This window comes from Budorcas taxicolor, chromosome 1 (genome assembly GCF_023091745.1).
Source record: "Budorcas taxicolor isolate Tak-1 chromosome 1, Takin1.1, whole genome shotgun sequence".
NCBI classification, from domain to species: Eukaryota; Metazoa; Chordata; class Mammalia; order Artiodactyla; family Bovidae; genus Budorcas; species Budorcas taxicolor.
In genome coordinates this window covers 117,528,592-117,554,981 of record NC_068910.1, presented here as the reverse complement: position 1 = coordinate 117,554,981, position 26,390 = coordinate 117,528,592, and the positions used below count along the sequence as shown (strand labels likewise).

General features: G+C 39.1%; 1 protein-coding gene across 1 annotated transcript in view; it reads left to right on the top strand.

The window, feature by feature from the left end:
* The window catches only part of CD47 (CD47 molecule), a 53,416-nt gene that overhangs the window by 4,014 nt on the left and 23,012 nt on the right, over positions 1-26,390 (top strand). Inside the window, exons 2-3 of the mRNA XM_052636705.1 lie at positions 8,827-9,174; positions 17,829-17,918. Of these exons, the coding sequence (XP_052492665.1) occupies positions 8,827-9,174; positions 17,829-17,918 (438 nt within the window). The remainder of the gene's footprint in view (positions 1-8,826; positions 9,175-17,828; positions 17,919-26,390) is intronic.

The following is a 26,390-nucleotide window of genomic DNA, read 5'->3' as shown; positions in this document are numbered from 1 at the left end:
TCTGTTCTTATAGGGACCATTTAAAACCCCAGTGGGAGATCAGTTTGAGTCAGAACTAAACACCTGTGAACACCTGCCTTTTTACCGGCCTTTTTTGGTCTCTGGGAGAGATCTGACTAAATCCTCGCTTTGACCCTAATTTTAACCTGATTCAGTTTGAGACTGCAGTTCTTCATACCAGAACCCAAGCCTGATGGCAGAAATTAAATGGATTCATTTCTAGCAGGTATCTTGACTCATGGGCTTTGCTTCATTTACCTTAGTGACTGCTGGGGCTTCTTATCCCATTCCTGATCATCCATCCTGAACAAATAATTAACTTCCTACTCTGCTGCAGAAAATAGTGATGTGTGGTGTGGACTCTTTCAACTTCCCACCCACCATTACTAAACTTGTCTATAATATCTTAGGCAACATTCATTTCATTCTCCTCCTTCACCCGGTGTCAGAAGTGTTCCTATTCACCTTTCCAAGGAAAGACCCCCCTGTCTACAGGGCTTTCACTTCCACCATCTTGGAGACCTGCCTAATCACCTTAATCCTTCAGTCTTGTACCTTAGATCTTTCCCTCTTCATGGATTCCTTCATCTTAGTTTGAAGACATGCTCAAGTTTGACTCCATATTAAAAACAAACAAGAAGAGTGGTTCCACGCTCCTTCCATTGTTGCCTTCTTTCTCTGCTCTCTTGTGTGTGTGTTACTCACTCAGTTGTGTCCGACTCTGCAACCCCACGGACAATAGCCCACCTGGCTCCTCTGTCCATGGGATTCTCCAGGCAAGAATACTGGAGTGGGTTACCATTCCCTTCTCCAGGGTATCTTCCTGATCTAGGGATTGAACCTGGGTCTCCCACATTGCAGGCAGATTCTTTACCATCTGAGCCAGCAGGGAGGCCCACAAAAGTGAAAGTGAAAGTCATTCATTCCTGTCTGACTCTTTGCGACTCCATGGACTAAACAGTCCATGGAATTCTCCAGGCCAGAATACTGGAGTGGGTAGCCTTTCCCTTCTCCAGGGCATCTTCCCAACCCTGGTCTCCTGCATTGCAGGCAGATTCTTTACCAGCTGAGCCACGAAGGAAGCCTGCTTTCTTATTCTGCCAAATTTATTCATAGAGAACCACTGCCTCTTCTTTCTCCCCTCCCCTTCACTTCCCAAATGCAGTCTGACTCCAGTCCCTCGTCTGCTGACATCGCTGCAGATAAAGAAGCTAAGAATGAAAATTTAAATCTAGAGGGTTTTTTTTTTTTTTACTCATCCTGCTTAACATCTATTTTGTCCATAGTTAAGACCCTTCCATTGTGTCTGCAGTGGTGTTCTTTGCCCCCTCACCTACTTCACCTCTTTTCTCACATCCTTAGTTTGTTCCTCTTTAACTGTTCGGTCCATAAATATTGATATTCCCCACCATTTTATTCTCTGGTACCTGCTCTGTTTGCAAGGACTCTCTGAGTGATCTTGTTTATGCTCACAGTTTCAGTTACCAGCTATATTCTTGGTAATTCCCAAGTCTCTGTAGCTCAGACCTTTCTTCTTAAATCCACGTTGACATATCCTGGGATCTACTGGACATCTCCATTTCAGTGTGCCACTGGTACTTTTAATACTCAGCCTATTGAATATTGAAAGAATATTTACTGCTGAATCTCTTAAGTATCTTTGAGAGACAGGCAGTGCACTAAGTCGTGTCCGACTCTTGTGACCCCCGCGTGGACTGTAGCCCGCCAGGCTCCTCTGTCTATGGGGTTCTCCAGACAAGGACGCTGGAGTGGGTTGCCATTTCCTTCTCCTTCACTAGTACTAGTACCAAGTCGCTTCAGTCGTGTCCGACTCTGTGCCACCCCAGAGACAGCAGCCCACCAGGCTCCGCCGTTCCTGGGATTCTCCAGGCAAGAACACTGGAGTGGGTTGCCATTTCCTTCTCCAGTGCATGAAAGTGAAAAGTGCAAGTGAAGTCGCTCAGTCGTCTCCGACTTCCAGCGACCCCATGGACTGTAGCCCACCAGGCTCCTCCGTCCATGGGATCCTCCAGGCAAGAGTACTGGAGCGGGGTGCCATTGCCTTCTCCTTCTTCTCCTTTACTCTATAGTTAATCCACAATCTAACTGGTTATACATACTATTTTAGTTAATAACTGTAATTCTTCTTGCTTCTCCTTTACCTCTCACATCTGACTTACATCCGTATGCTTTTTTCATTCTTTCACTATTACTTTTGGCCTTCTCTTCACTTGTCATTTTCCTGGATTATTGCAGCCATCTCTTAATGAATCTCCTTTCCCAAAGCTCTTCCTGTCCTTAATTCACCCTTCATACTGCTGTGTTATTATTATTATTTTTAATGTAATGAAGTCTGAATGGTTTGTCATTACTTAGGTTATCAGCTCCAGACTTCCCACAATGACATTCAAGGAAGCCTTTACAATAAGTCCTAATCATCTTTTCCAGCCCCTTTTCCTGGAGTTCACTTGAATAATCATTGGCCTTCGGGTATTCTTTCTTTATTCCTCTGAACTTGTTATGGCCTGAAAAGCCCTTCCTTTTCTAGGACACTGCAACTCATCCAGTTTAAACACTGTCTGGTAGGAGGAGCATTCTTAGAGACATCAAGTAATTTTAAAGAAACTGTTCCATCCAATCTGCATCCAACTTGGTTTAGATTTTTCATTAAAATATGTAGCCTCATGATACCATAATCAGGGCTATAGAAGTAAGAAACAGTGGAGGAATCTCTTGAAATATGGAAGAAGAGTGAATCTTCCCTGATATGATATTTAGATTTTCTTCTCATGGGATTCATACTTTAAATTTTTACATTCAGGAGGAATGTATTGAGCCCTACTGGCTGGACCCTGAATTAGATCCATAGGATATCAAATGAATGCATTGTCCTTGTGTTTCTCCCTTTTTATCCTAATGGAGAAATCAGTAGAGTAAAACAGTAGTTACAAGATTTGGAACTGAGCGACAGCGCTTGAATGGGGGGAATAGGAGCAGTTAGGAGGGACGAATAGAGTTGAGTAGTAGCAACGACGGGGACAGGATTGAACATCTCAGCTGTGCCTTCAGGAAGAGCCAAAGTTAGTGAATTGTAGCTGCCATTTATTGAACGTTTGCTGTGTAAGTGAAAGGCATTTCAATAGGAACTCCATGTTCATTATCTTGTTAAATCTCAACAAAATCTCTATGAGGTGTACATGATCACTGGTCACATTTTATAGGTGAGGAAACTGAGATACAGAAATTAAGTAACTTGCCTAAGCTTATACACCTAGAAAGCGGTAAGTGTTGAGCCAAGTGTGTGCCCTTACCTGTACCTCCAGTGAAAGGTATGGGCCTCCTTAGGCTGGGTAACAGCTGGTGTGAGTGGGGAAAGGCCTGGAGATGAGAGTACATTTGCATATCCAGGGAATTGCTAGAAGGTCATTATGACTGAAGCTTACTTGGGAAATAAGAGAGTGTAGGAGGTGAGGATGGACAGGATCCTGAAGGACCTAGTTTGTATTCCGTGCTAATGCACTTGAATTTAGCCTGAAAGTGGGGGAAGGGGTGCTGTTAAAGTATATTACGCAAAGGAGTGCACATTTGTGTTTGAAACAGTTATTTTGGGAACTGTGCAAAATGCATGACTGGGATGGGGAAACTTTGAGGCTGAAGGCAGGGAGCTAGTTAGGGGTTGCAGCAATAGTTCAAGGCAGAAATGATGAATGTCTAGTTAATTTATGTAGCAGACATTGGCTTTAGGAACAGTCACGTAGGTTGAGCCTACCCAGAACTCGCCTGGCTGAGGAGAGAGCAGAATCTAGCATGATCCTTAGGTTTAGGTCTGGTTGACTGGTAGATAATAAAAAGTGCTTTAGGGAGGTGAGGATTTGGGATGAACGTGGGCAGAAGGTAGATAGATTTTTGATCATGTTGACTCTGAAGTAACTGTCGTATATCCAAGTGGAAACGCATAGCACATGGCTGGCTTCCCAAGCTCTGCAGCTAAGGAGAAAGGGGGAACCTAGTTAAATAAAATGTGTGGGTAGTTAAAACCTGGAGTAAGGGAGAATGCTGGAGTAGGGAGAGGTGGGGGTCAGGGCTGGGTAGGAAGTCCTTAGCAACCTAATGTGTACTGTGAGTCAAGGAGTGGATTTCAGTAAAGCAAGCAAGCTGCGATGAGGTGGAGAAAGCACTAGGAGGAAATTCAGAGATACAGAAGCCAAGAGACAAGAAAGGGGCTCCCCACAGGCTCAAGAACTGTAGAGAAGTCAAGATGGAGAGCGAACCATGTGCATTCCATTTTCACGGGATGGTCGACGACTTTGGCAAGAGCCATTGCAGTGAAGAAGGCAAGGTGGAGGCCAGGTAGCAGGGATGTAGGAAGTAAGAGATGAAGAAATGCATTTAGATTGTCTTTCTAGATGCTAGGAAAGAGAGAGACAAGGACAAGGGATTTTTTTTTTCCCCCAGTTGGCTAATATTCAAGTATTAAAAAAATTTTTTAAAAACCTATTGTAAATGAACTTGGGGGATGTCAGAGGATGGTAAACAACTAGGGGAAGGCCTTGATGAGTGTGGAGACAGAAATGGAAACTAGCTGTCAAGTGAAGGAGTTCATTTCTGAAGCAGAAGTGAGGGGAAGAGAGGTGTGGATAGGTGGGGCAGCAGGAGAATGTCTAGGGGGAAGTATTGGAAGCTTCTGGTTTCTTACCTGGAGGACTCAATTTGAAGTAATTAGGAAGGGAGGGCTCCTTTGGAGAGTATTGGATAAGCTCTTACAAAAGGACAGTATTTTCAGTGTTGTTCTAAAGGAGAGAAATTTTCCATGGAACACGTGAAAAGGTAAAAGAATGAAGGCCTAAATAAATGAGCAGAGTCTATGATAGTCTTCTGTTTTTCCTGTAGTAGCAACAAACATTTTCCTAGAAGTCTAAAGACTGGTTACTCTCTTGCCCATCCATAGCACTTTGTTCATGTAGGAAAGAAAGCACTTGCGACCTTGGGTTGTAAAAAGTATGTATCAGCGCCCCAGGCTTCCCTTGTGGCTCAGCTGGTAAAGAATATGCCTGCACTGCGGGAGACCTTGGTTTGATTCTTGGGTTGGCAGGATCCCCTGCAAAAGGGAACGGCTACCCAGTCCAGTATTCTGGCCTGGAGAATTCCACGGTCTGTATAGTCCATGGGGTCACAAAGAGTGGGACACGACTGAGCGACTTTTACTTTCACTTTCATTAGTCCCCCAGGTGAGAATTCTTAAGTTTTTTAAAGATGATTCCTACATTTTTTTTCATTATTGTATACGCACCTCCTGTTAAGTGTTTCAGATCAGATGAGACGGTTTGAACTGGTAGTCTGTATTCACAGAAATTGTAAGGTCCCATATTTTTGGCATTTGATGTAAGTTAATTTTCCCATTTCATTTGTTAATTTATCTGTAACTCCAGCATCACGGATGGTTATACTTATCAATTCCTATCTGATTAGACTGCTGTAGGCATTTCTTGATTATTCAGAATTTACTTATTCATGGTAATTATCTATATGATCCTTTATTTGCTCTGTATATTTTAGATTCTTTCTTCACTTGGCTGTTTCATCAGAAGGCAGTAGGCAAAATAGAGAAAAACCAAATCAAATAATTTCACTGCTTAATAGCTGCTTAGTAAATGTTTGTAGAGGGTGAAGTTGTAGTTAACAGCTGATGAAGCAACATTTTTGGATTGTATTTATTAATTGTTAGTGCAAGGGTTATTCAAATTATAGTTGATCTAGGTCAATTTCACTTTGAATTTTATTGACAGCATTTGTTCAACTTAAATTGCTTCAGCTATAAAAATGGCTATATTGATATTACAACAAATACTGCAGTGGAATCAGTGCTTTCTGTATTCTTTAGAAAATTCATTTTCTAAACACAAGTTATAAAGTCACTGAGTGCTTGCTGACCACTTGGTACTCACTTGGAGGCTTCTAAAAAAGTTTGCTGAGGTAACTTAGCTCTTCATTTGTATCTCTTTAATTAACAATTAAATAAAATAATTAATTAAATTATTTAAATAAATAAATAATTAAAATTTAATAATTTTTAGGAGGTATAGTTTGACTCAAACAAGTATGAAATGCTCACGTGTCAAAGTTTTTATTTCACACATGAATTAACAAGCAAACCAACAAGACGGTACAGCCATCTTGGTTTTAAATGAGAATTGGAAGGACTTCCCTGGCAGTCCAGTGGCTAAGACTCTGCACTCCCAGTGCAGGGGGCCCAGGTTTAATCTCTGGTCAGGGGACTAGATCCCATATGCCACAACTGAGAATCTGCACACCACAATTAAAGATCCTGCATGCTGTGGCTAAGGACCCAATGTAGCCAAACAACTGTTAATTAAAAAAAAGAGGATTGGAAGAATAGACACATGTTCATACAGGCAGTCAGGAATGGTGAAATGAATCTGTGGATAGATACAAAGTTGGCCAGTGTCCTCAGGGCAATAAAATCTTTTTTTTTTTTGGCCCTGCTGTGTGGCATGTAGTTTCCAATCAGGGATCAAACCCATGCCCCCTGCAGTGAAGCGCTGTCTTAACAGCTGGACTGCCAGGGAAGTCCCTAAAATGTAGTTTTTTTAAAAATTCCTCTCTTCCAACAGGTCCAAATCAACTGCAGAACAAAGTTTGTTTGTATCTCTATGGATAAGAATCATTTGCATTACCATCAGTTTTCTACATCTTACAAAAGTATAAAAACAGCCTAGTCTTGGCAGGAGGCCCAGGCTGCTAGAGAGTTATTCCAAAAGGATCTGTCCGATAAGGCCCAGCACCCCATTGAAAGGACTCCCGGTAATCTTTTAGCCCATTTCAAAATCATAGTTGAAATCATAGTTTGACCATAGTTTCTGAGACTTTTCTTCCTTTCTAGTTCCAGCATCGTAACCACTTTCTTCTGTCCGTGTACACTCTATAGTCTCCACCCAGTGCTTATTTCTCAGGGGAAGTAATTCATAACTCCAGCGTTTTGAAGAATGCAGTTGGAAGTCCAGGTTTGGCCTGGAGCTTCCTGATATTTAGGTGGCTAGAAATGGAGAGAACTGGGGGAAGGTGAGCTGTGGATGACCACAGGGTTGATTTAGACTGCAATTCCCAGAAATTAGACCTGCCAGTCAGAGAAGGTCCAGAGCATTACATTAAGATGCTGGAGTGCCTAGTTTTTATAATATGACCTTACATACTTATAGCACAGTACAGAGCACTTACCAATATGTTTTCTCCATTGATGCCGACCACAATTCTGTGAGGGGCTTCCCAGGTGGCGCTAGTAGTAAAGAACCTGCATGCCATTGCAGGAGACGCAAGAGATGCAGGTTCGATCCCTGAGTCAGGAAGATCCCCTGGAGAAGGGCGTGGCAACCCACTCCAGGATTCTTGCCTGGAGAATCCTGTGGACATAGGAGCCTGGCAAGCTACAGTCCATAGGGTCACAGACAGTCAGACATGACTGAAGCAACTTAGTGTGCACAATTCTGTGAAGCAGCCCAGTGTTCATTTTTTGATCATCTTACTTATAGAGAGTAAACCAAGGCATAGAAAGTTAAGCGAATTGCTTAAGGTTGCACCCTGAAAAGTGACAGAGATGGGATTTGTTCTCAGGCTTCTGAACATTGTTCAGTTCATATTCAATGCTGCAGCCCAGCATTCAATTCAGTGGGCATTTATTGATGAGTAATTATGTTCCTAGAGTAATAATATGCCCTTGATGCCCCTGATAAAGGAAAAATCTTAAAGATGAACAATTAAACCTAAGGTTTTATTTATATCTGTCAATCCTTTTTTTAAAGGAAACACCAACTCACTGCTTACATGAAAGAAGTGATAAGTGGCTGAAGAATATGGAGGACAGCTACAGTTTGTCCACATTTTTGCACATTCCACATGAAAGAAGACCCATTTCTCAACCTCTCTTTTATAAGGCAACAACCAGTAGTTTATACTATTGAAAAGAGTTGATCGGATACATGCTACTTATTAGTAGTATCTGCTCTTGGTTTCAGCTTGCATCTTAGCTTTCTTTTGGGTGGTTTATGGTTTCTAGAAGAAAGGGACGCCTGTAATATATATTTGGAAGTTGTTCCTTAGTTTCAGTGAAATGTGGGAGTGGGGAAATGCCATTCAATTGTGTATAATCCTTTATGATACTTGCATACCGAATGTCTGTTGCTGTCTGTATTTTGCAATGGAAAAATAGCTGTAGAGAATTTTTTTTTTAAATCCTTAGCATTCTAAGGCTTACCATCCTAGTGGAAAGATGTGATGTGATTCATGTGATTTACTTTTTATATTTAAGTACAGTAGAGCCTGCTACCTTTTTTGGAAATGTAACCTAGGGGTAGAAATAAACTTCCTATCAGTTTAGCAAGTTCTATTTGGAGAAAGTGTATAGAAGTTGAGACTGAATATATTATTTGGTTTTACTTTCAATTTAAAAATTTTCTCATAGTAAAGTCAGTATTTTTCTTTAAATATCAGAAGACACAAGCTTCAGAGTTTCCAAAGCCAGATACTACATCTGTATGTTCTAACACAGTTGCTGAGTTTATTCCCAGGATTCATGAGAATGTATATTTTGTGTTAGTGGGAATGAATAAAGAAGAGGTACAGTGTTGTCTATCAGCTGAGCACATTAATATTAAAATAATTTGTTCTTTTCACTTCACCCATCTTCTCTATAGTTGCTTACTTGCTTAAGTGAACAATAGAAGCACTTCTCTTTATCTTAAGAATTTGTAACATACCTAAGATCTCATAGTATTCTGTATGAAATGAAACAATTTTATTTCTCTTTTCCAGGTTCAGCTCAACTAATATTTAATGTAATCAAATCTGTAGAATATACCCTTTGCAATCAAACTGTTGTCATCCCATGTTTTGTTAACAATGTGGAGACGAAGAACATTACTGAATTGTATGTCAGATGGAAATTTAAAGGAGAAAACATTTTCATCTTTGATGGAAGTAAGCGGATGTCCAAGCCCAGCAGTAACTTTTCTAGTGCAAAAATCACACCACCAGAATTACTGCGTGGCATTGCCTCTTTGAAGATGGATAAGAGTGATGCTGTCTTGGGAAACTACACTTGCGAAGTAACGGAATTGAGCAGAGAAGGAGAAACCATCATAGAACTAAAATATCGTGTTGGTAAGACTTCTATAAAGTTTCTCTGTTCTTTCTTCTGCAGCTACATGATCCTGTTAAAGAAGGGTAAAATGGGGCTAGGAACTTCTCTGAATCAAAAAACATTCTATTAATCCTAAATGTTGGAGTGTTTAGCAGCATTAAGATCATGAGTTTTATCTTGTTTGCTCTTCTGCTTTTCTCAATAAATCTCCTTTGTTGGTTGATAATTTGTGCGTTGTGTGGTCCTCAAACTTTAGGTCTGAGGGCTGTGATGTTTGCAGGGAGCAGTTCAGGGATCATCTCCTCGCGGTTCTGTTTGCTGCCATCAGACGTACTCTCTTTCATGTGATTAATTTTCAAGCCTTTTTCCCAATTATTTCACCTTTTTTTTTAACCTTACACTTTGATCAAGGGTTGCCAAGTCCCAAACATGCTTCCTCTAGAAATAACAGATTAGGAGAAGAATAAGAATGTTAAAAATCATGTTATCATAGCTGATTCCTTGAGATTTCCTGTGCTTAGCCTTGCTCTGGTGTTGTTCCCCCGCCCCCACTTTGGCTAAGATGTGGGAGAGCTAGGGATTCAATTTAATATATTTAAATTCAGCTTTGATTATAGAAGCACTATCCTGCCCTTTCTGAGTTGGTGAGTTGCATAAAGCAGTAAAGTTAGCTGAGTAAAAAGTTTTCATTTCTTTCCTATTCCTTGCAGTGCCAGCTAAGTTCTTCAGCCACACAGAGGTACATTTTGGCTTTCTGTTTTGAAATCTCTATTTAGAATTGCTAGCTATATTACAGATCTCAGGATTAGACCATACTTTGAGAACCTGCTCTTCTCGTGGACTCAGATCGGTTCCATTGGATCCACTATTTGCCTCTGTTCTTCTTGCATTTACCATTAATAAATGTCTGTTACCACACTGGGAATGAGGTGTTTGGGTTGATAGAATACTTTGACATTGCTTAGTATTAGGAAATCAGCAGATCTGGGTTATATCCCCTATTCTGCAACTTAACTGTTCACCTTTATGCTATTGAGAAGTTACTTTGCCAAGTCAAGTTACCTCATCTCTTACATGGGGATGAAGAAAGATTCCTGCCTTTATGTCTTATCCTGACAGTCTAATGAGCACCAAATGAGGTCCCTTGTGTACAAGCACTATGTGAACTGAAGTGCTTTACAGGTGTGAATTGTGTTCTTGGGATGTTTGTTTTATGAAAGATGGTGTCAAGTTGCGAAGCTGGCCTGTGGTTGTGAGAGGGATTCTTGCACCATGAGGAGTGGCTGAGAGATGGCTTAGAATAGGCTAGGAGAATCTGGAAGGCTTTTCTGCTCAGAAATCTCTCTTACATTGTAACTTGTATTAATTTGTACCAATTTAGGCTGAAGAGCTTTTTTTGTTTTGTTTATTTTAAAGTGTGCCTTTCAACAGGGGGTCGAATCTGGAATTGCATAATCTAATATCTAGTTGAAATTTTTTCTGAAGGAATGTACAGTTTCATTGGAATGAAAAAACGAGACATAGGGATCAATTGTTTGGTAGTTGTATAGGTCACTGAGAGGTAATCTCAAGATATGAGACTCAAAAGGCCAGGAGATGGAATGAAAATGAATGGGAAAGAAATACCAGCATCTGGAGATGAAGAGAAAGTTTATAATTTTGTGTGTCCGTGATTGTTTTGTTTTTCTTTATTTTCAAAGTACCCTATAAAAATATGAACTATGTTTACTTTGGGACCATTCAAATGAGGAAGTATTGTTTTGTTGGAGAGAATGTAGAAAATTCTACCAGAGGTCTCAGACATTTGGCTTTGCACTCATTGTTTATTTTTTGAAATAACTATAGACTCACAGGAAGTTCACAGAAATAAAAGATTCACAAAAATAAAACAGAACAGTGCTGGGTGCTGTGTACTCTTTGCTCAGTTACTCCTAATGCTTAAATCTTGTGTAACTTTAAAAAAAAACAAAACTGGGATGCTGACAGTGGTACAATGTATGTATATTTCTTTGTCATTTTGTGATATGTATATTTGTGTAGCTACCACTGCAATCAGGATATAGAACTATTTCATTAGCACAAAGCTCTCCCTCATGCTAACCTGGCAAGTACTAATTTGTTCCCCTTGTCCATAGTTTTGTCATTTTAGCACTGTTATGTAAATGGAATCATACAGTGTGTAATCTTTTGAGACTGGCTTTTTTCGATCAGCACAGTGCCCTTGAGATCTAACCAAGTTGTTGCCTGCATCAGTTTGCTCTCTTTCTGTGTTTTTTGGCTGAGTAATATTCCATGGCATGGGCATATGACAGCTTGTTTAACTGTTTGCCTGTTTTAGGACGTCTTGAATGTTTCCAGTTTTTGGCTATTACAGTTGGAGTTGCAGTGAATTAATCATGTAGAGGTTTTCTAGGTGGACACAGTGTTCACCTCTCTGAGTAAGGACAGATTATTTGGCTGTCTGCATGTGTATGCTTAGTTTGTAAGGGAACTGTCGAACTGTTTTCCAGAGTGGTTGGTCCATTTGACATCCCCATCAGCAGCATATGAGTGATCCCATTTCTTCACATCCTTGCTAGCATCTGCTGTTGTCATATCATTGTTTTGCATCCATTTTTTACTGGGGGATGGGGGGGAGAAAAAGAACCTTCTTCCAACAAAAAGTTAATTGGAGCAGGACTGTTACAGTGGAATACAAATGTATTGTGATAATGGAACTTGCCCATCATATGGACATTGGGGATTTAGGCAATAGAAACCAATTTTTTAGACATAGATGAGGAACTGAAATTGTGTCATAGAGAATTATACTTAGTAGAATGTGAACTAAAGGCCATTCTTTGTGCCATTCTTTTAAGTGCAGTATTTTAGAGATACTGTCAAATATATATATAATCTTTTATATAGAGAGGTTTTATATACCTCTGGTGCCTATGTATAGTATGGTACCATGGACAGAGCACAGGACTTGAATTTAGAAAGCTTTTTACATACATTTTTATTTTCTAGTTTAAGAAAATTTGGATAAGAAAGTCAACCTGTCAGGCCCTCTGTTTTTACCGGCTAAATGCGGACCATTTCATCAAAGTCTTGCTCAAAATGTCTTGCTTACTTAACCAGAGATTTATTGAGCAACTACTATGTGCTGGGCTGTATCCTGGGCACAGTGGATTCAGTGATGACTAAGGCATAATCCCTGATTTCAGGGAAGTGATAGTACAGTACCATGGTAAAATAATCTTGCATTTATAAGGCCACATACCAAGTAGTTTATGTTTATTGTGTCTTTAATTTAAGAACTCTGGGAGTTAGTTATCAGTTTTGTTATTTAACACATGAAGTAAGAGAGATTTAGAGTACTTGTTCAAAATCAGTGTCATAGCCAGGATTTTAACCTAGTTTTGTCTTTCTTTAAAACCAGTATGTTTACTACCACTGTATATGGTTGCTATGAAAACATCTTGTAAACAACCAAATTATTAAATGTAAATAAAAATAGTTATACAATGTGTTATTCTTATCTGTATTTATAGTATAGTGATTCAAAAACTTAGAAGCTTAAATTTTTACTTTTTTCTGAGTAAGCTTTTAGGGTTTTGTTTTAAAAGGTCTATTCAAGTTTAGAAAAGTTGCCATTTCCGTTATTACCAACATGAAATATGTTATGTTCCTAATGTTGACATGAAGGCATTTTGAGACCCTTGTGTTGGTTTTCTAGTGCATGTGCAAACAACCACAAATGCAGCAGCTTTAAACTGCACTCATTTATTAGCTCACCACTTTGTAGATCACAGTTGTGGTCATGGTATAACTAGGTTCTCCATTCAGTCTTATGAGGCTAAAATCAAGATGTTTGCAGGCTGTGTTCTCATCAGAAGCTCAGGGTCTTGTTCCAAGCACACATGGTTGTGGCAAAATTACTTTCCTTATGGTTGTAGAACTGAGGTGCCTGTTTCTTTGCTAGGTGTCTGATGAGGGCTTCTTTTAGTTCCTAGAGGTTGCTCCATTCTTGTTCCAGAACCTCTTCCATATTTAAAGTCAGCTAAGAATAATCTTCTTCTTCTTGATTCCTTTGCGAATGTTGATTTTTTTTTTTTTTTTGGCTAGAACAATCCCAGATCCTTTTAAGGTCTTAATTAGGTTTGCCTCCTCTCCCTCAAGAATAATCACTCTTTTTCAAAGTCAGCTGATTGGGGACCTTAATTTACAGTCAGCACAATCCCTTTTGCCATGTGACACAACATAATCATGGGAATGAAATCCATCATGTTCACAGGCCCATCCCTCCCTTAAGGGGAAGGAGTTAAAAAAAGAAAGGCTTGCAGGGGGCAGGGTTTGGGAACCACCTTAGAATTCTGGCTTTGATTAAATAACTAGGGATTATATCTTAGCCAAGTTAATACATCAAAAAAACCCTTCACAATCCTAAAGCATCAGTAAAAATGTGGCTTGAATTTTATTGTTAGAAATTTCATTGTGATCTTCTTTTATGGAAATATGTTCTTTGTGCATGGATGTGTACCTTGTATATATTTGAAGGAGTTGTTGTTTAGTCACTAAGTTGCATCCAACTCTTTTGCAACCCCATGGACTGTATAGCCCATGGATTTCTCCAGGCCAGAATACTGAAATGGGTAGCCTTTTCCTTCTCCAGGGGATCTTCCCAACCCAGGGATCAAACCCAGGTCTCCTGCAGTGTAGGTGGATTCTTTACCAGCTGAGCCACAAGGGAGGCCCAAGAATACTGGAGTGGGTAGCCTATCCCTTCTCCAGCCATCTTCCCAACCCAGGAATGGAACCGGGGTCTCCTGCATTGCAGGCAGATTCTTTACCAACTGAGCTATGAGGGAATCCCTGGAGAATATGTGATGTTTGGATAAACCCCAGGTGGTTTTGATAAGTTTCAGTTAAGAATCACTTAGTCAATAATGTTATTTATTCATAATCCTACCCCCATCTTTGAAATAGCTCTTACACATATTTCTGCCTAGAGGTGTAGGGTCAGCTGTTAGTCATCTAATCTGTTTCCCCATCTAATTCATGATTTCCTTCTATCACACCCTAAGTAGTTGGTCATTCAGACTTTTTACGTAAATGTTTGACATGAGGAGGCTGTTACTTCCCAAAGGATTTTAGTCTATTATTAGGCAGTTCTAATTCTTCCTGAAGTCAAACTAAAGCTTGCAACCCTACAATTTCTCACTCACTAGGAGGGCTGTGGTATTTCTCACCCAAGTTTCTTCTCTAAGGTAAAAATCCCCAGTTCCTTCAATCATTGCTCTTAGTTTCAGCATCCCCATTCTAGCTACTTTCCTTTCCTCTACCAAGGAAGATTTTAAGTAAATCATTTTTCTCCCCTGTTTGAGGATTTCCAATAACTTTTCATTGCTTGTAGAATAAAATCCAAACTTCCTTAACAAGCTAATAAGACCCAGCATGATGTTAATCCCAGCAAACTCTTCCCGTCTCATTGTGTATCAATTAAATTTTAGTCACACTGGCCATCAGTTAGTTGCTCAAACTTGCTGTTCCTTTGGTGTATCTTCTCCCCTGTCTGGAAATGGCAGGCTATTTCTAGTCCAAGGTTTGGGGCCAATTCCTCTCCCCAAAGGCCTTTCCTTACTACCCACAAGAGTCTTATCCCTCAGCCCCTCCCCCTCCTCAAGTCTGTGGCTCCCCCTAGTTTGTTCACTGCTGAATCACAGATACCTGGAAGAAATTCTATCCATGCCTGCATTCTCAGTTGCGTCCAGCTCTTTGTGACAATGTGGACTGTAGCCTGGCAGACTCCTCCCTCCATGGGATTTTCCTGGCAAGAATGCTGGAGTGGGTTGCCGTTCCCTTCTCCAGGAGGCCTTCCCAGTCAAGGAACTGAACCGCATCTCCTTTGTCTCCTGCATTACAGGCAGGTTGCTTACCACTGCGCTGCTGGGGAAGCCCACCCTGCCCATGGTGGGCTTTTAATAAATGACTGTGTGATAAATGAAAAACGAGTGGTCAGACCAGGTCAAACATCCTTCTTATTTTCACTGGTAGATTTCTGTTAATAAATGCCAAGAATGTTGAATATCGTTCTGTTGTGTAGGCAGGGAGGCCTGTGAAATAACGTTTCCTTCTCAGCCCATCTTGAATGTGAGATCAAATACTGGCTGTGTCTTGAAAGCAGCAACCGCAGGATTTACTGTCAGACCAGAAGTAGGGTGTGAGAGAAACCATGGAGTCAAGGATGATTCCAAGGCTTTTAGCTTGAGCAACTGGAGAAATGGGGTCACCACTACTGAAATGGGGAAACTGAGAGGGTAGGTTTGGTGAAAGAGTAGGGGGAACTTGTGTCAGAAGTCAGTTGCTTAATTATCTGGGCCTCAGTTTCCCATATGATAAGGAGGGGTTAATTAATTGTGAGGATTTGGGGAGTTAATGATATACACAACTCAAAACAAAATAATAAAGGAAGTAGAGAAAAATAAGTCAACTAAGAATAATCATTAAATCATAGAGCTTCTACCAAATCCTTTAGGCATTTAAATGTGAAAACCTAGGGATAATTCATAAAGGTTTCTCTTGGTAGGATTTTAGACTGAATTGAAATGGATTTTCCTTGGTAAAGGAAGATGCTCAGTCATTGTTGGAAATTAAGGTATTAATTCAGAAGACATCTGTCTCTTGGTAGAGACCTGCAACCATGAGAGCATCCACCCCTCACCCAAAAAAATCTGTCTTTCATTCACTCACTATTTTTTGACTGTTGGGACCTTCAGCAACAAACCAATTGAGTCTCTGCATGTGTAGGGCAAAATGTTAGATTATGGAAAGCAAATATCTGTGAGATAGAGTTTATAACATTATTATATTCTGTGGATTATTAACATCTACCAGAGCTTAACATTATAAGCTAACGTGGGAAATGCATAGTTAGCATTACTGTATGAAAGCCAAATAGTTTCCTTACATGCTGATAAAGAGGCAGAACAGTGGAAGATTTGGAAGAGTTAATTTTAGAAGAACATGAGTGCTTGCTTTGGATAAAATTAGCATTTCCCTCTATACAGACAAACTTGGAAACACTTTCAGTGCATTTACTTTGCTTTGTTGTTAGAGAAGAAATTTCACAGGTAAAATTACAGTCTTAAAAGTTAATAAGATGCAACTAAACTTAATTTTTTAAAAGGTCTCAACAAACCTTCTTTGAAGACTTAACTTCACAATTTCTCTTATGTAGAATGTATCATTTTATAATATCATTCTCTAGATAATTTGTAACACACTTAATTGTTGTTGTCGTTCAGTCACCAAGTAGTATCCGACTCTTCGTGATCCCATGGACTGAAGCAGGCCAGGCTTCCCTGTTTTCCACTATCTCCCAGAGTTTGCTCAAGTTCATGTCCATTGAGTCCGTAATGCTGTCTAACCATCTCATCCTCTGCTGTCCTCTTCTTTTGTCTTAATCTTTCCCAGCATCAGGATCTTTTTTAATGAGTCGGCTCTTTGCACACTTAATAGAAGCTTCCTTAATAGCTTAGTTGGTAAAGAATCCACTACAATGCAGGAGACCCATGTTCGATTCCTGGGTTGGGAAGACCCCCTGGAGAAGGGATAGGCCAACCCACTCCGGTATTCTTGGGCTTCCCTTGTGGCTCAGCTGGTAAAGAATCCGTCTGCAATGCGGGAGACCTGGGTTTGATCAGTGGGTTGGGAAAATCCCCTGGAGAAGGGAAAGGCTACCCACTCCAGTATTCTGGCTTGGAGAATTCCTTGGACTGTAAAGTCCATGGGGTTGCAAAGAGTCAGACACGACTGAGTGACTTTCACTTCCCTTCACTTAATACCTAAAGCCCCTCATGTTACTTTACACATAAACAATCATTTGAGGCCTAATTATTCATAAATGCATCTTCTAATCTAGAGTAAGTTTGAGAAAAGTTAGGGCTCACGTCTGTCTTGGTTTTAGTCAGAGTAAGGTGAAGGTACCCCGGAGTACAGCTTCCTCACTTGATACCCTGAGTCAGTCTTTACAGAAGGGCGTCACTGTTGGCTTAAGATAAATTCTTAGCAATGACACCTAACAGGTATTCATTGTTGGAGTACATAATTATAATTGTAGTTAATGTTTACTGAGCACTTGATAAGTGCCAAGGTTTTTTATATATTAACTTTGTTAAGTCACAATAGTCCAGTGTAACAATGTAACAGTGTAACAGTCCAATAGTAACAGTCTAATAGTCCAACAGTGTAACAGTGTAACAGCCACAACAGTCTAGTATAACAGTGTAACAGTGTAATAGTCCAGTGTAACAATGAGGACACTGAAGAACAAGAGGGGTTAAGACTTTGTTCAAGGTCACAGAGACTGTAAATTAGGGTTGCGTTTCAAAGCCAGACACTGTGGCTGTAGAACCTTGTTTTAAATTCCTGTGCCATTATACTTCCTTCTAGAAGTCATAGGTTAGGGAAAATGTGGTGAAAAGCACTTACATAAATAGTTTTTTGTTTCATAAGTAAAATTTGTTGTGTAAGTAAATTATATGTGTAGTTTGTTTATTTTAAAGCTGAACTTTTAGTTCAATTATTTTTATTTTCCATCTCCATGATAGTATATATTGTTGACTAATCACAGTTAGGAGTTAAAGTGATTATAGTAAGTGTTAATTGTGATTTTTGTTTTCTTTCTTCCCAGTTTCATGGTTTTCTCCAAATGAAAATATCCTCATTGTTATTTTCCCAGTTTTGGCTATACTTCTGTTCTGGGGACAGTTTGGTATTGTGAGTAAGTATTTATTTCTATTTTTCATTTATGTTTTAGTGGTTAAATTGTTATTTCTTGGAGGCAATGTTGGCAAAATTTTAATTTAGCCAAACTGTATTAGCAAGTATGATATTGTGATAAGTAAGAATGTACAATAAATATTAATATTCTCCTTGAAGTCTATATTGTCCTTCATAGTTTACTTCAGATCACTTTTAATTCCACCAAAGGTTTTCATTTTTTAACTTCTTAAGAATTAACATTGTGAATCCTGAAAATAACAGTACCTTTGACTCAGCTGGTTTTAATGTTTACAGAACATTTATACATATATTATTTTCTTTGGTAAAGATATGGTTACAGTCTACATTGGTGATAAATAGGATTTTATAGAAGAAATCAAGATGGCAGCATATAAACACCCTGAGCTTACAACCTCCCCTGGCACATCAAAGTTATAATACAACTGTTTTCAGAGCATGTGTCTCTGAGAATGACCCAAAGACTGATAGACAACATATTCTACAACTGTAAAGAGGAAAACACAACCAGATGAGTAGGAGGGGCAGAGATGTGGTCTGGTCAGAACCCACACTTGGGGTCCTTAAGTGGGAGGAAAATCACAGCAGTGGAGATCCTCCCAGAGGGGTCAAGCTCCACATCTGGCTCCCCATCCTGGAGGTCCTAAACCAAGTATGTGTGTGTGTGTGTGTGTGTGTGTGTGTGTGTGTGTGTGTGCGCGCGCACATGCGCATGTGTGCACACATGCACATGCATTCGGTCATGTCCAACTCTTTGTGACCCCATGGACTGTAGCCCACCAGGCTTCTCTGTCCATAAAACTTTCCAGGCAAGAACAGTGCAGTTCAAGTGCCCAAAGTATCTGACCTTGAATACCGGTGGGACTTAGGTTTGGGAGAACCAGAAGACTGTGGTATACCAAGACTTTGCTCTTAAAGGGTATGTCCAAAAGCATACTTGCTTCAGGTCCCAGCACAGATGCAGCACTTGACAGCTGTCTGGGTCAGGCCCAGTGACTTTTCACGGAGAGCCTTGCTAGAAGACGATAGGCAGCTGGGATTCCCCCCAGAACTGAGATGCTGGTGGCAGCCATTTTTGTGATCTTGTACTATCACTCTTGATGCCTGACCTGGTGGGCACCATGTTGGAATTGTCTCTCTCACATATTAGCACCTGGGGCTGGCACATCCCACCAGCAGTCATGAGACTTATGATAGTTGTAGACTGACAGGTTGCTCAGCCAGCAGTGTTGGGAACTCTATTGTGCCTACCAGTGTCCCTGCAGGAGTCAGCCTCACCACAATAGAAGAGCTTACGTAGGAGATACTTCTGGTGCCTCTGGCTCTGGTGGCCGTAGAGAACCTTGATGCTGGGCTCCATAAGACATCTCCCACATAAGGCCACTTATCTAAGATTAGGAGATGTAATGGACCTACCTAATATCTAGAAATAAACACAGAGAATTAGGCAATATGAGGAGACAGAGGAATATGTTTCAAATGAAAAAACAAGAGAAACTCTCAGAAAAAGAGCTAAATGAAACAAATAAGCAATTTGCCTGATAAAGTATTTAAGGTAATCATCATAAAGATGCTTACTAGGCTGGAGAAGAATGGATGAAAACAGTGAAAACTTCAACAAGGAGTTAGAGTATAGAAGAAAAGAATCCATCAGAACTCAAGAATACAATAACTGAAGTCAAAAGTACAGTCAGTTCAGTCTTTCAATCATGTCCATCTCTTTGTGACCCCATGGACTGCAGCACACCAGGCTTCCCTGTCCATCCCCATCTCCTGGAACTTGCTCAAACTCATGCCCGAGTCAGTGATGCCATCATCTATCTTGTCCTCGGTCATCCTCTAAGTGGCAAAGGATTGTCACTTAAAAAGTGAAGGTTAAGTGACAAAAAATAATTTTTGTAAAATGATTATAAAATCAAATGTAACTATATACAGTGAGTGTTATTTATGTGTACAGAATAGAAAGATATAAATATGACATCAAAAACATAAAATATGGTTTGAGAGTAGGGAGGAGTAAAAACAGTTTCAGAATGTATTTGAACTTCAATCTGCTGATAGATCCATATATGTAAACTTCGTGATAACCACAAACCAAAAGCCTATAATATATACACAAAAAGTAAAGGAGAAGGAGCCCAAACACAAAGCTAAAAATCATCAAACCCTGAGGAAAGAAACTAAAAGAAGAAAGAAACAGAAAAGAACTACAAAAGCAACCAGAAAATAATTAACAAAATGGCAATAAAAGTGCATTCCTATCAGTAATCACTTTAAATGTAAATGGATTAAATGCTGTAACCAAGAGACACAGGATGGCAGATTGGACACAAAAACAAGACCCATCTATGTGCTGCCTACAAAAGACTCACTTCAAACCCAAAGACATACATGGTCTGGAAATGAAAGGCTGGGAAAATATGTTTGATGCAAATGGAAACAAAAAGAAAGCTGAATAGCTGTACTCACATCAACCAAAACAGACTTTAAAACAAAGACTTTAATAGAAGAAAAAAAGAAAAGGTGTTACATAAGGATAAAGGGCTCAATCCAAGAAGAGGATATAACATTCAAAAGTGTTTATGTATCCAACAAAGGAACACCTAATGTATATAAAGCAAGTATTAACAAATAATAGGAAAATTGACAGTAATACAGTACTTGGTTACTTTGATACTCCACTTACATCAGTGAATAGATCATCTGCAAAGAAAATTACTTGTCAGGCTTGATGTAATTTACATATACATACAGATGACTCTTGAGAGTCCCTTGGACTGCAAGGAGATCCAACCAGTCCATCCTAAAGGAGATCAGTCCTGGGTGTTCATTGGAAGGACTGATGCTGAAGCTGAAACTCCAATACTTTGGCCACCTCACTTGAAGAGTTGACTCATTGGAAAAGACTCTGATGCTGGGAGGGATTGGGGGCAGAAGAAGAAGGAGACGACAGAGGATGAGATGGCTGGATAGCATCACCGACTCGACAGACATGAGTTTGAGTGAACTCTGGGAGTTGGTGATGGACAGGGAGGCCTGGCGTGCTGTGATTCATGGGGTCACAAAGAGTCAGACACGACTAAGTGACTGAACTGAACTGAACAGATACACACACACACATATATATATATGACTGCACACACACACACACACACACACACACACATATGAGCATACACACATACATAGGATATTCCATTCAAAACCAACAGAGTACACACTCTTTTCAAGTACACAGGGAATATGCTCCAAGATAGATAATGTGCTGGGCCACAAAACAGTCTCAATAAATTTTATAAGATTTACAGACAAGCAAAAGCTGAGACAATTCAGCACCACCAAACCAGCTCTTCAACAAATGCAAAAGGATCTTCTTTGGACAGGGAACACAGAAAAAGTTTATAAAAATGAACACAAAACAACAAAGTAAATGGCAAAGGGATCATACTTACAAATACTTTAAATGTAACTGGGTTAAATGCCCCAACCAAAAGACAAAGACTGGCTGCTGCTAAGTCACGTCAGTTGTGTCCGACTCTGTGTGACCCCATAGATGGCACCCAACAGGCTCCTCTGTCCCTGGGATTCTCCAGGCAAGAATACTAGCGTGGGTTGCCATTTCCTTCTCCAATACATGAAAGTGAAAAGTGAAAGTGAAGTTGCTCAGTCATGTCTGACTCTTAGCGACCCCATGGACTGCAGCCTACCATGCTCCTCCACCCATGGGATTCTCCAGGCAAGAGCACTGGAGTGGGTTGCCATTGCCTTCTCCGAAAGACTGGCTGAATGGATATAAAAACAAGACCCCTGTATATGCTGTCTACAAGAGACCCACCTCACACCTAGGGACACATACAGACAGAAAGTGAAGGGCTGAAAAAAGATATTTTAGGCAAATGGAGACCAAAAGAAAGCAGGAGTAGCAATACTCATATCAGAAAATAGACTTTGAAATAAAGACCATAATAAGAGACAAAGAAGGACAGTACATAGTGATCAATGGCTCAATCCAAGAAGAAGATAAAACAATTATATATGTACCCAGCATAGGAGCAACTCAATATGTAAGGCAAATGCTAATAAGTATGAGAGGGGAAATTAACAGCAACACAATAATAGTGGGGGCCTTTAGTACCCCACTCACACCTACGGATAGATCAACCAAATAGAAAATTATCAAGGAACACAAACTTTAAATGATACAGTGGACCAGTTAAACCTAATTGATATCTGCATTTCACCCAAAAACAATGGATTTCAACCTTTTCTCAAGTGCACATGGAACAGATAGATCACATCCTGGGTCATATATCTAGCTTTGGTAAACTTGATAAAATTGAAATAATTTCAAGCATCTTTTCTGGTCACAATGCATAAGATTAGATGTTAGCGAGAGCAAAAGAAATACTATTAAAACCACAAACATACGGAGGCTAAACAACATGCTTCTGAATAACCAACAGATCACCATGGAAGAAATAAAAAAGGAAATCAAGATATGCATAGAAACAAATGAAAATGAAAACATGACAACCCAAAACCTATGGGATTCCGTAAAAGCAGTGCTTAGAGGGAGATTCGTAGCAATACAAGCCTATCTTAGAAACAAGAGAAACATCAAATAGACAACCTAACTTTATACCTAAAGCAACTAGAAAAAGAAGAGTAGAACCCCAAAGTTAGTAGAAGGAAAGAAATCATAAAAATCAGACCAGAAATAAAAAGAAATGAAGGAGACTGTAGCAAAAATCAATGAAACTAAAAGCTCGTTCTTTGAGAAGATAAATAAAATAGACAAACCATTAGCTGTACTCATTAAGGGAAAAAGGGAGAAGAATCAAATCAGCAAAATTAGAAATGAAAATGGAGAAATCACAACAGACAATACAGAAATACAAAAGGTCATAAGAGACTACTATGAGCAATTTTATGCCAATAAAATGGACAACTTGGAAGAAACAGACAAATTCTTTGTAAAGTATATCCCTCCAAAACTTAACCAGGAAGAAATAGAAAATCTGAACAGACCCATCACAAGCATGGAAATTGAAACTGTAATCAAAAATCTTCCAACAAACAAAAAAGCCCAGGACCAGATGGCTTCACAGGTGAACTCTACCAAAAATTTAGAGAAGAGCTAACACCTGTCCTACTCAAACTCTTCCAGAAAATTGCAGAGAAAGGTAAACTCCCAAAGTCATTCTGTGAGACCACCATCACTCTAATACCAAAAGCAGACAAAGATGCCACAAAAAAAGAGAAAACTACAGGCCAATATCACTGATGAACATAGATGCAAAAATCTTCAACAAAATTCTAGCAAATGGAATACAACAGTGTGTTAAAAAGATCATACATCATGGCCAAGTGGTCTTTATCCCAGGGATGCAAGGATTCTTCAGTATTCACAAGTCAGTTAATGTGATACACCATATTAACAAATTGAAAGATAAAAACCATATAATTATCTCAATAGATGTGGAGAAAACTTCTGACAAAATTCATTTTTGTCAACACCCATTTATGATTTAAAAAAAAAAAAACCTCTCCAGAAAGCAGGCATAGAAGGAACATACCTCAACATAATAAAAGCCTTATGCAACACACCCACAGCAAACATCCTCAATGGTGAAAAATTGAAAGTATTTCCCCTAAAATCAGCAACCAGACAAGGGTACCCACTCTCACCACTGCTATTCAACATAGTTTTAGAAGTCCTAGCCACAGCAATCAGAGAAGGAAAAGAAATAAAAGGAATCCAGATTGGAAAAGAAGAAGTAAAACTCCCACTGTTTGCAGATGACATGATTTTCTATATAGAAAACCCTAAAGATACCACCAGAAATTTACTAGAGCTAATCAATTAATATAGTAAAGTTGCAGTATATAAAACCAGCACACTGAAATCCCTTGCATTCCTATACACTAACAATGAAAAAAGAGAAATTAAGGAAACAATCCCATTCACCATTGCAACAAAAAGAATAAAATACTTAGGAATAAATTTACCTACAGAAACAAAAGACCTATATATGGAAAACTGTAAAACACTGATGAAATAAATCAAAGATGACACAAAGAGATGGAGAAATACGCCATGTTTGTGGATTGGAAGAATCAATGTAGTGAAAATGAGTACAGCAATCAAAGCAATCTGTAGATTTAACACAATCCCTATCAAGCTGCCCATGGTATTTTTCATGGAACTAGAACAAATAATTTCACAATTTGTATGGAAACACAAAAGACCTTGAATAGCCAAAGCAATCTTGAGAAAGAATAGAACTGGAGGAATCAATCTGCCTGACTTCAGATGACACTATAAAGCTACAGTCATCAAGATAGTATGGGGCTGGCAATAAGACAGAAATACTGATCACTGGAACAAAACAGAAAGCCCAGAGATAAATCCACACATCTATGGACTCCTTATCTTTGACAAAGGAGGCAAAGAGATACAATGGAGAAAAGACAATCTCTTTAACAAGTGGTGCTGGGAAAACTGGTCAACCACCTGTAAAAGAATAAAACTAGAATACTTTCTAACACCATACACAAAAATAAACAAAATGGATTAAAGGTCTAAATGTAAGACTAGAAACTGTGAACCTCTTAGAGGAAAACATAGGTAGAACACTCTCTGACATAAATCACAGCAAGATCCTTTATGACCCACCTCCCAGAATAATGGAAATAAAAACAAAAATAAACAAATGGGACCTAATTAAAAGCTTTTGCACAATGAAGGAAACTATAATCAATGTGAAAAGGCAGCCTTCAGATTGGGAGAAACTAATAGCAAATGAAACAACTGAGAAGGTATTAATCTCCAAAATATACAAGCAGCTGATGAAGCTCAATTCCAGAAAAATGAACAATCCAATCAAAAAGCAGGCCAAAGAACTAAACAGACATTTGTCCAAAGAAGACATACAGATGGCTAACAAACACATGAAAAGATGCTCAACATTACTTATTATTAGAAAACACAAATCAAAACCACAGTGAGGTACCCATCTCATCCCGGTCAGAATGGCTGCCATCAAAAAGTCTACAAACAATAAATGCTGGAGAGAGTGTGGAGAAAAGGGAACCCTCTAACACTGTTGTTGGGAATGCAAACTAGTACAGCCACTATGGAGAACAGTGTGGAAATTCTTTTAAAAAATGCATATAGAACTGTCATATGACCCAACAATCCCAGTGCTGGGCATATACACTGAGGAAATCAAAATTGAAAGAGACACATGTATCCCAGTGTTCACTGTAGCACTGTTTACAGTAGCTAGGACATGGAAACAACCTCAGTGTCCACCAGCAGACAAATGGATAAGGAAGTTGTGGTACATATACACAATGGAATAATACTCAGCTATAAAAAAAAAAAAAAACACACACATTTGAATCAGTTCTAATGAAGTGGATGAAACTGGAGCTTGTTATACAGTGAAGTAAGTCAGAAAGAGAAACACCAATATTGTATATTAAAACATATGTATGGAATTTAGAGAGATGGTAACAATGATCCTATATGCAAGATAGCAAAAGAGACACAGATGTAAAGCACAGACTTCTGGACTATGTGGGAGAAGTTGAGAGTGGCATGGTTTGAGAGAATAGCATTGAAATATGTATATTACCATGTGTAAAATAGATGACCAGTGCAAGTTTGATGTATGAAGCAGGGCACTCAAAGCTGATGCTCTGGGACAACTCAGAGGCATAGTGTGGGGAGGGAGGTGGCAGGGGATGTGGGGACGCATGTATACCCATGGCTGATTCATGTTGATATATGACAAAAACCACCACAATATTGTAAAATAATTAGCCCCCAATCAAAATAAATAAATTAATTAAAAGATTTAAATCATAATGAGCATCTTTTCCTATTGCAACAGTATGAAACTAGAAATCAATTACAAGAAGAAAAATGGAAAAAACACAAACAAGTGGAGGCTAAACAACTTGCTACTAAACAAATATTGGGTCACTTGAAGAAATCAAGGAGGAATTTAAAAATACCTCGGAACAAATGAAAATGGAAACCCAATGACCTAAAATCTTTGCATTGCAGCAAAAGCAGTTCTGAGAGGGAATTTTGTGGTGATACAGGCATATATCAAGAAGTAAGAAAAATCTCAAACAGTATAACCTTATATCTAAAGGAACTGGAAAAGAGGAATCAGCAAAGCTCAAAATTAGTAGAAAGAAGAAAATAGTAAAGATCAGATCAAAAATAAATGAAAATGAGACTTTAAAAACAATAAAAAAGATAAGTAAAACTAAGAGCTAGTTTTTTTAAAAGATAAAATTTATGAACCTTTAAGCCAGACTCATCAAGAAAAAGAGAAAGGACCCAAATAGAATAAGAAATGAAAGAGGAGAAGTTATAGCTTATACCACAAGAATACAAAGGACCATAAGAGATTACTAAGAACAATTATACACCAGC